Source organism: Mercenaria mercenaria, chromosome 4 (genome assembly GCF_021730395.1).
Source record: "Mercenaria mercenaria strain notata chromosome 4, MADL_Memer_1, whole genome shotgun sequence".
Classification (NCBI taxonomy): Eukaryota; Metazoa; Mollusca; class Bivalvia; order Venerida; family Veneridae; genus Mercenaria; species Mercenaria mercenaria.
This window is the reverse complement of record NC_069364.1, coordinates 97,721,197-97,730,367: the sequence shown is the minus strand read 5'-3', so window position 1 is coordinate 97,730,367 and position 9,171 is coordinate 97,721,197. Positions and strand designations below refer to the sequence as shown.

Below are 9,171 nucleotides of genomic sequence, written 5' to 3'. Positions count from 1 at the left end.
TTCCATATTCAATCAAAACTAACAAATCCTCTATATATTGCAGTACTGGACAGATATGACAAGAAAACTGCGTGATAGAGTATTTGCTTAATTTGCAGTTCAGAATACATATGACAAGAAAAACACGGGATAAAGCATATCTTTATATTATAGTACAGAACAAATGCAAGAAAAAAAACTAGATACAGCATGTCGTTATATTGTAGTACAAAAAGATATGACAACAAAGATATGTGATACAGCATTTCTGTATATTGCAGTACAGAACAGATATGACAAGAAAAATACGAGGTACGGCATTTCTGTTATGTGCTGCATGTTTGACCAGTTGGCTGTTTGTCACAGATAAGGTGTATGTTCAGCCGTTATGTCATTCTTCTGAATTAAGTAAGTATTCAAGCGCAAATTGTTAAATCATGACTTACTCAATGATTGCTAATTTTAAAGCCCTTCATGTTTTTCCTATTTTGCTGTGAGAACATGAGCATGCTTTCTTTCTTTTTAATTTGAACAGTGTCATGAGCATTTTGTGCTTTAGATAAAATGCCTTTTTGTAAGCACTACATGTGTCAGGATTCGTCTAATGGCTTACTTTCATCTACAATGATCTGTTACTTGTAAACATAATGGAATAATCAGTGAGGGTTTTCGTGCAAGTAACCTGTTAAAGATCCAATTTATATATATATATATATATATATATATATATATATATATATATATATAATTTTACGATATATAAAAAATGACTTCACACGCTCTGTCTATATATATATATATAGACAGAAATACAGATAGAGGAAACCCATTGGATGTTTTTCCTTTATATATATATTTTGTATGGTTTTCCGTTTGGAGACCGTGTATTTGGAACGTAGCTATTCCTTATTGGATTTGAATCTTTGTTCTTGTTATAATTTTCTCCTTCTTTATGTCTTGGCTGTGAAACGTCTCTCAAAGCTTGAACTCAGTGCTGTAATATTTGTCGGTCATTATCATGGAGTGTAATCACACTTACGTGATACAGCTGCGTGTACGTTGATTTTTGACCAAATTGAATTGCTCCTTTATTTTTGTTTTGTCATTCTTGTCTAACGTTATCTTTTTAGTTTAGTATAAATGTTTATTATTTACTAATCAGTGCATACACTGATGTAAGTTTTGTTTTCGGAGAGGCAGTACGAACGTAACTACTCTTATGGATGTTCTTGCTCTTAACTTTGTGCGATCTTATTTTGATCAACTGTCAAGTCGTATAATAAGGAAGCAGTATTTTTAATTGGTACGAATGTCAAGCATTTTATCAACTTTATTAAAAGAGCAAAAAATTCAGTATAAAAAGTAAGAAAAATAGCTATTGTGCTAAACATCAACATTTTGTCCATTTTATCCGTTGTGAACAAAGTCATATAGACCAAGATCTTCAAAGTTTAAAACAATGTCCACATTAAAGTGTTATTACACCAGTGATATACTGACAATATGTAATGGCATTTTGTCATTCCCCCGACGTCAAAAAAATAGATGAAATAGTCATTTAATTGCAAACATTATGAATATAAATACAATCTGTGATAAGTTCCTTTTAACACACAGAATGCAATCAATCAGAATAATAACAAATTCAGCTCGATTGTTGAGTAGTAGAAATAAGTACAACACCTCTCACGCCTCCTAGCACCGGTTTTAGTGGATTTCTTTACAGTAAAAATAATTTTTTTCCATGATCCAAATAAAATCGAAATAACATGTCAATACCGCTGTCGTGGTATTTAATAAAATCCATGAAATGATCAGTTGTAACCACAGAACGCAACCGAGAAACATAACAGCAGACTCGGTCTAATTGAGGTAATGAAAGGCGCATGCCCCGAAGCACTAACTAAAGCTTGTTTCGTGGAAATAACTGCGAATATAAACACACTTTACATACCAAACAGGGTTTTAAACAAATTTATTATATTATATCGTTATGCTAGAAACTAAAATTGATGTTTTATTCAATAACCAAAGTATACTTATTCTTATGTGTAAGTAAAAACTTTAAAGAAACGCATTCCCTAACAATTATCTTAACTTTACTAAAACTTGTAATTCATAAAATATCCAATTCTTATCAATATATTTTAAACAACTAACATTGTTACGTCTAAATATTACCGTAAGTGTGACATTTTAAGCTAGTATCATATGCTTTGGTGCATCGCTAAAAGACACAACATACCGCAGTACTTAAAGCGTATGAAATTTGCAAGCAGTGATTTTACATTTTGAAACAAAGTTAAATCAATTTGTATGTTATTCATGTACTCATTCATACTTACACCGCTATGAAATGGTGTGTATTGGAGCATGTCTATTTTAATTCATTTTTAAGTTTACATTCTTGACTTCGCTCCATAACAGTTTTTTTTCTTTGCGTCCACTTTAACATTTAGATACTTTAGTAGCTAACTTATAATTCTGCATCTTATTTACATACATATACAATGCAAAAGCTTTACCTAAAACTTTACCGAGAAATATTTGCCCCCTCCCCAACCCCTCCGAATCAATAGCAAGAAACGTCATCTCCATTTAGAAATGTGTCTTAGAAGGTATTTTCTCCTTCAATCAGCACCAAGGGCAAGACAGCTCGTCTTCAATTAGAAATATGCCTGTAAAGGTAATTATTGGAAGTGTTTTTTTCACAAGTATTTCTGATTTTTTTTTTAAAAGATAATGTTTTGCCGTAATTTCTCACTGATCTTCAAAGCTAAGCAAGACGGTTCTATGTGTTTCTCGTCTACTTTAAGACTAGTTCCTGCTATTCCTGTATTTGTTGCATTTGCCGGAGGTGTTCCGTCAGTGTTTTTTCCTAATAAACTGAAAACTGGAGATTAGAAAACTAAAGAATCTAATTACTCAAGCTCATATATGACGTGCAAAACAAGAAGACAGTTAGGTTATTGAAGCATTTTTGCAGTACTTTTAAACATGTTAAACAAAACTATTCAATACCCTTCAAAATGCATATGAAGAAAATTTACGCTCAATGGATACAATGATAGCGATAAGAATAGGACACCCTGAGGGTAAATTATACTTAATATATGCTTAAACTTGATAACAACAAAATTTGCTTGCACTTTAGCTGAAGTAACAAGTTCAGATAATGAAAAATCATACACAAAGATTTGAAAAATAAAAAGAATAAATCTTAAGTTGAACAATTATCCAGCAATGAAATTAAAGTGTGATTGATAAGTTAGAAAATGTTATAGCTCCTTATCTTTTAAAACGTTTATTGCTCTTAGGTCACAGCAAAATTCTGGTTTGTTCGAATGTTTAAAGTTCCTAAATAATGCGCTCCTACTAGTGATATTCTCTTTCTTAACATCTAGAACCCACCTTAACAACACATTGATTAGATAGAAATGTCCAAGGCTCCCGGCTCCAGGCTCACATCGATTAAATAGAAATGGTCCAGGGCGTCCGACTCCAGGCTCACATTTCTGTACGTAAACACCATTAAGTGACTCGGATATTACTAGATCCAAGCTATATCTGCCTGTATGAGTATGAAATCACCATGTTGTTCCAGGCCATTAGCTTTTATGGCAAAATCAAAATATTAATTTAAATATTTAAGCTTTCCTTAGACACGTTTTCTTAAAGTAGACACAATCTATAGATGCATTACGTTAGAATTCGAAACGCCTATTTCGATTTCAAAATGTTCGTGCTTTAGTGTCATAATGCGTCTGTAAAATTAATGTAACTGCTCGATTTATATCTAAGATATATGTCTCATTAATCCTATAAATTACTCTTCCAATAACATTGGCACCATAATTCATCTAGAATAAATTTCAATTGCCTTAGCACCTTTCATAAAGCAATTCGTTATGTATGTCATTCTATCTGGGTTGCAATTCTCAATGGTTTGGTTCAGTCCACAGGCAATATTTCCTCTTCCCTGAGTCTTAATTGACACTACTCTGAAAAATGTTTCCTTTAACGTGCATCTGCTGTCTAGCAGTATTATGAATTATTAATACTGTTGCAGACATGTTTATGGCACGCCAATTGTCCAATTATTACGTAAACCTTAGTTCACCGTCGAAAAACTAGGGTTAACGATCGATAAAACAGATTTTTCGAACGTAAAACAAGGTTTTTTGAATATTAACCTATATCTTCGAGCGAAAACATAGGATAACGCCGAGAACCATAGTTCATGCTCGTAAACATAGGTTCACGTTCGTAAACTATGGGTACGAGCGTAAACATAGGATAACGACCGAAACTCATAGTTAATCGAACAACCTAGTTTATCAAACGTAAACCATGGTTTACGGTCGATATATTAGGTTTATAGAATCAACAATGAATTTGGGGCGTGAACATGGGTTTACGGCGATGAAACTTAGTATGTTTATGACCGTGAAACATAGTTTACGGACGTGAACCTATACTTTCGAACGTGAACCTATGTTTACGAACGTGAAATTGGGTATACGGGCGTAAACTTAGGTTTACGTCCGACAAACCTATTTTTTCTAGCGTAAAACCAGGGTTTTTTAATACTAACCTATAAGATAACGTCGTAAAACATACTTCACGCTAATAAACGCAGGTTCACGTTCGTAAACACAAGTTTTCGGTCGTAAACATAGGATAACGAACAAAATTCATAGTTCAATCGAAAAACCTAGTTTACTGATATACTAGGATTATCAAATCAACTATCAATTTCGGCCGTAAACCTATGCTTATGGTTTTGAAACTATGTTTACGAGCATGAACAGAGGTTTACGACCGTAAACCTAGGTTTACTGCCGTGACCGTTAACCATAGTTTACGGACATGAACCCTTTATTCACGTGCGTGAACGTTGGTATACGGGCGTGAACCTATGTTTAAGAGCATGAAACTAGATTTCTCGAACAAAACTATGATTGTCGGTTTTTACCTAGGTTCACGTTCATAAACTATGGTTCACGCCAGTGAACTTAGATTCATGCTCTTAAACGTAGGATAACGACCGTTATTTATTGTTCAGTCGAAAAATCTATCGAACGTTAGTATGAGTTCAATAGCGTAAACTATGGTTTACGACCGTTTTTCTGTGTTTTCGCTCGTAAATATAGGTTAATATTTGACAATCCTAGTTCTTCGACCAATAATGTAATTATTGGATAGTTGGCTTGCTATGCACCATAGTTTACGGACGTGAACCTATGTTTACGAGCGAGAACCTATATTTACGACAGTGAACTTGCGTTTACGAGCGTAAACCATAGTTTACGAACGTGAACCCAGGTTTACGTTCGATAAACTAGGATTTTCGATCGAACTATGAATTTCAGTCGTTATCCTTTGTTCAGGAGCGTGAACCTTTTTTTACGGTCGTAAACCCATGTTCACGGTTATAAACCAAAGTTTACTTTCGTTAACATAGGTTCACGTTCGTAAACTATGGTTCACGCCAGTGAACCTAGATTCACGTTCTTAAACTTAGGATAACGACCGAAATTTATTGTTCAATAGAAAAATCTATCGAACGTTAGTATGGGTTCAATAGGGTAAACTATGGTTTACGACCGTTATCCTGTGTTTTCGCTCGTAAATATAGGTTAATATTTGACAACCCTAGTTCTTCGACCAATAATGTAATTATGGATAATTGGCTTGCTATGCACCATAGTTTACGGACGTGAACCTATGTTTACGAGCGAGAACCTATATTTACGACAGTGAACTTGAGTTTACGAGCGTAAATCATAGTTTACGAACGTGAACCCAGGTTTACGTTCGATAAATTAGGTTTTTCAATCGAACTATGAATTTCGGTCGTTATCCTATGTTCAGGAGCCTGAACCTTTATTTACGGTCGTAAACCCATGTTCACGATTATAAACCAAAGATTACTTTCGTTTATCATGATTCACGCACGTAAAACCAGGTTTACGCTCGTTAATATAGGTTCATGCTCATAAACTTAGGATAACGACCGAAATTCATTGTTCAATCGAGAAACCTAGTTTATCGAACGTAAACCTGTTTTACGATCGTAAACTATGGTTTACGTTCGTTATGTTATGTTTTCGCTCAAAAATATAGATAAGTATTTGAAAAAGGGAGTTTAACGTTCGAAAAACCTAGTTAGGGTTCACGTAATTATTGGACAATTGGTTTGCCATACATGTTGGCATGTCCAATCCTATCAACTCTCCGTTCAAACAGGATAGAAATAATGAGATAATATATCATAATAGAATTAATTAATGTATACTTCATCATATTTGATTATATGTTTACATCCGCTTGAGGCTAGTAGACAAGTTACTTGATATATTTTTTACATGTAGGTTCATCCTACAACATATCTACTGAGATTCTTCCCTGGCACATTGTTGAAAATAAAGTAAAAAATGTACAGCTTGGAGGACGCTTTACACCTAAAAATTGCATATCTATGTGGAAGATCGCAATTATCATCCCTTACAGGGACAGAGAAAACCATCTAAAGGTGTTCTTGAGAAATATTCACCCGTTTTTACAACAACAACAACTTGAGTATGGGATATTTGTTATTGAAATGGTGAGAACACATTTATATAAGATTTCTCAAATGTGCTCTTGTGATTTGTATCTAAGAATGTTACTTTCAAAGTTTTAACATTATAATAATACTTTCAACAAGTATGACGTTAGTCAATTTATTTAATGTTTCATTTTAAGTTCTGGTATAGTAAAATATATCTGATATTATAAATGCTAATATGAAACACGACAGGAAAAGAAAATTAAAAGTAAATGTAAGATGTATATATTTACATTTTCATAATATTTCACATAGTACTCGTTGAAACATGTTCCTCAATTGTTACACTGAAACAATTATCATTTATTTATTGTTTATTGCATAAGGAAAACTTGTTTTCTACTAATTATAGCACAGCTGTTTTTACGCAATTTCTGAAACCAAAACAATACTTAATATTCAATCATTTTAACGGCCAGTGCTTTGCAAAAGTATCTATCAGTTCTTATCTTTACGCCAAGATGACTTTCACATGTAAGCGATGCTTAACATAACTCGTTTCCATTTCAATCAGTTGGCACAGTGGTAGTGCTAAATTTTAAAGTTCAAAGAATTGTGTTTATCATTATACTATGGGAAATATTGTCGGATTTTGTGAGCTTCAAAGGTGTTTTTAATTTTAAGAACATACAAACAGGAGAAAGTTGCAACACCCCATACCATTTATCAGCTTAAGTGTCTCTAACAGACCAGTGATAGAGTTCCTGAAAAGTAATAAAACACTAACCAACAAACAAATAGATTTGGTTCAGCCGCCTCATGAAGTATATTTCCAGGCTTATTGTAAGTCTATGCAATAATATAGTTTTAAACTTTGGTCAAATATTACGTGTCTAATCTCCACGGTGTCTCATGAAGTGACAAAAAACATCTTTGGTTTTAGCCACCGTATGCAGCTTTCAACAGAGGACTATTAATGAATGCCGGGTTTGAAGAATCATCGAGGCTATCTAATTACAACTGTTTTATTTTTCACGACGTCGATCTTCTGCCAGAAACCCTTAGAAATGAGTACAAATGCAGTGACCACCCTAAACATATGGCAACTGCTATTGATACAAGAAATTACACGTAAGTTTGAGCATGTATTGGTAAAAAGTATTATACATGTTTTGTTTGATTCCAACTCATGTCGGTAGATATATTATTGGAACAATGATGCTGATATTACGAAAAAAAAGAAATTCCTTTAATCACCACAGTCTTATTCGAAGTTACTGTAAATAACTTTTAATGAAATATAAGTTAAGTAAATTCATATATTCTATCTAAACAGGACACGTTATGGAATGATGTTTAATGACATTTAAATGACTTTACGTGCATAGGTGTATGACACCTATACAAATCAGCAGTTTGCAAGGGGAGGGGGTGTCTGAGATGTTCATTCTCGCTGTCGAATAAGTCATACCTGTTTGGTTCACTCTGAGGAAAGAACATCAACCGGACAACTGGATACTATATTATATCAAACACCGCTTACAATTTATATACAGCATATTAGTTATTTTTTGAAGTGCAATCTTAGAAAGAGGTGTTTAAAACGGTATTTTGGGAGAATACTTTATCCGTTTTAAAACTGAAGGGAATCTTTAACAAAATTTTAATATATATTATGAAGTTGCTATATTTGAAATTGATATCTTTAACACTATGTAAGGTTTTACGTTTTCATATTTCCAAATTATTAACACCATGCCTTACTGCTGTTAAAGCCCACGTGAAAAAATATATTGTAACAAAACATACGAAAACTCTTCGTCGGTAAAAATTCTGGCGAAAACCTGGATAAAATTAGAAGTAAAAATTACAAGGTGTCTTCAGTCAGTACATACTATTTTTCTACTTTGTATACGATTTAACCTCATAACTTAATAAATGAAAAACTAACTGTCCTAATTCAAAAGACTTTTGGCAGGGAAAATGCTACTTTTCTCGCTTGCGATTTCGATAAAGCCTTTTTTACTAGTTGCATTGTAAAGAATTTTACTATGTTGACCTGTGACGAAGTTTGTAAAGCCCTTTCCTATTTTATTGAACCATATTTACATCAGGTTTAGGAATGCAGTTTTCAGGCAAATAATTGGTATTCCCATGGGAACAAATTGTGCAACCCTTGTCGCAGATATGTTCTTATATTGTTATGAAAGAGATTTCATGTTTAGCCTTTCTCAAGATACACAGGCAGACATTATCACTGCATTTAATAATATATCACGCTATCTGGATGATATACGTAATACGGATAATCAGGCTTTTGATTAGTTAGGGGAAAATATTTGAGCCGTGCCATGGGAAAACCAACATGGTGTGTTTGCGAGCAGCATGGATCCAGACCAGCCTGCGCATCCGTGCAGTCTGGTCAGGATCCATGCTGTTCGCTGATTAATTTTTGATTTTAATTTAAGTATTGTAAATTTCAATTTTGAATGAGCCTAAATATTTCTTAATCCTATTTGCAGACAGTCAGGTACGCTTTGTAAAGTATCCCGATCTTTACAGTCAATGCTAACTGATATCGACCATTATTGTCAACAATAGGGATTGGAAATAAATACATCTAAAATAAAAGCCATGATAGT

The 9,171-nt window shown here is 33.5% G+C and overlaps 1 protein-coding gene across 1 annotated transcript; it reads left to right on the top strand.

Annotated features, from left to right (window-relative positions):
- The first annotated feature begins 276 nt into the window (after window positions 1–276).
- Window positions 277–7,664, top strand: LOC123553623 (beta-1,4-N-acetylgalactosaminyltransferase bre-4-like). Its single transcript, XM_053542357.1, has 3 exons — window positions 277–387; window positions 6,354–6,586; window positions 7,473–7,664. Exons 2-3 carry the CDS (start codon window positions 6,461–6,463, stop codon window positions 7,662–7,664), a joined length of 318 nt encoding a protein of 105 aa, XP_053398332.1. The 5' UTR covers window positions 277–387; window positions 6,354–6,460.
- The last annotated feature ends 1,507 nt before the right edge of the window (window positions 7,665–9,171 follow it).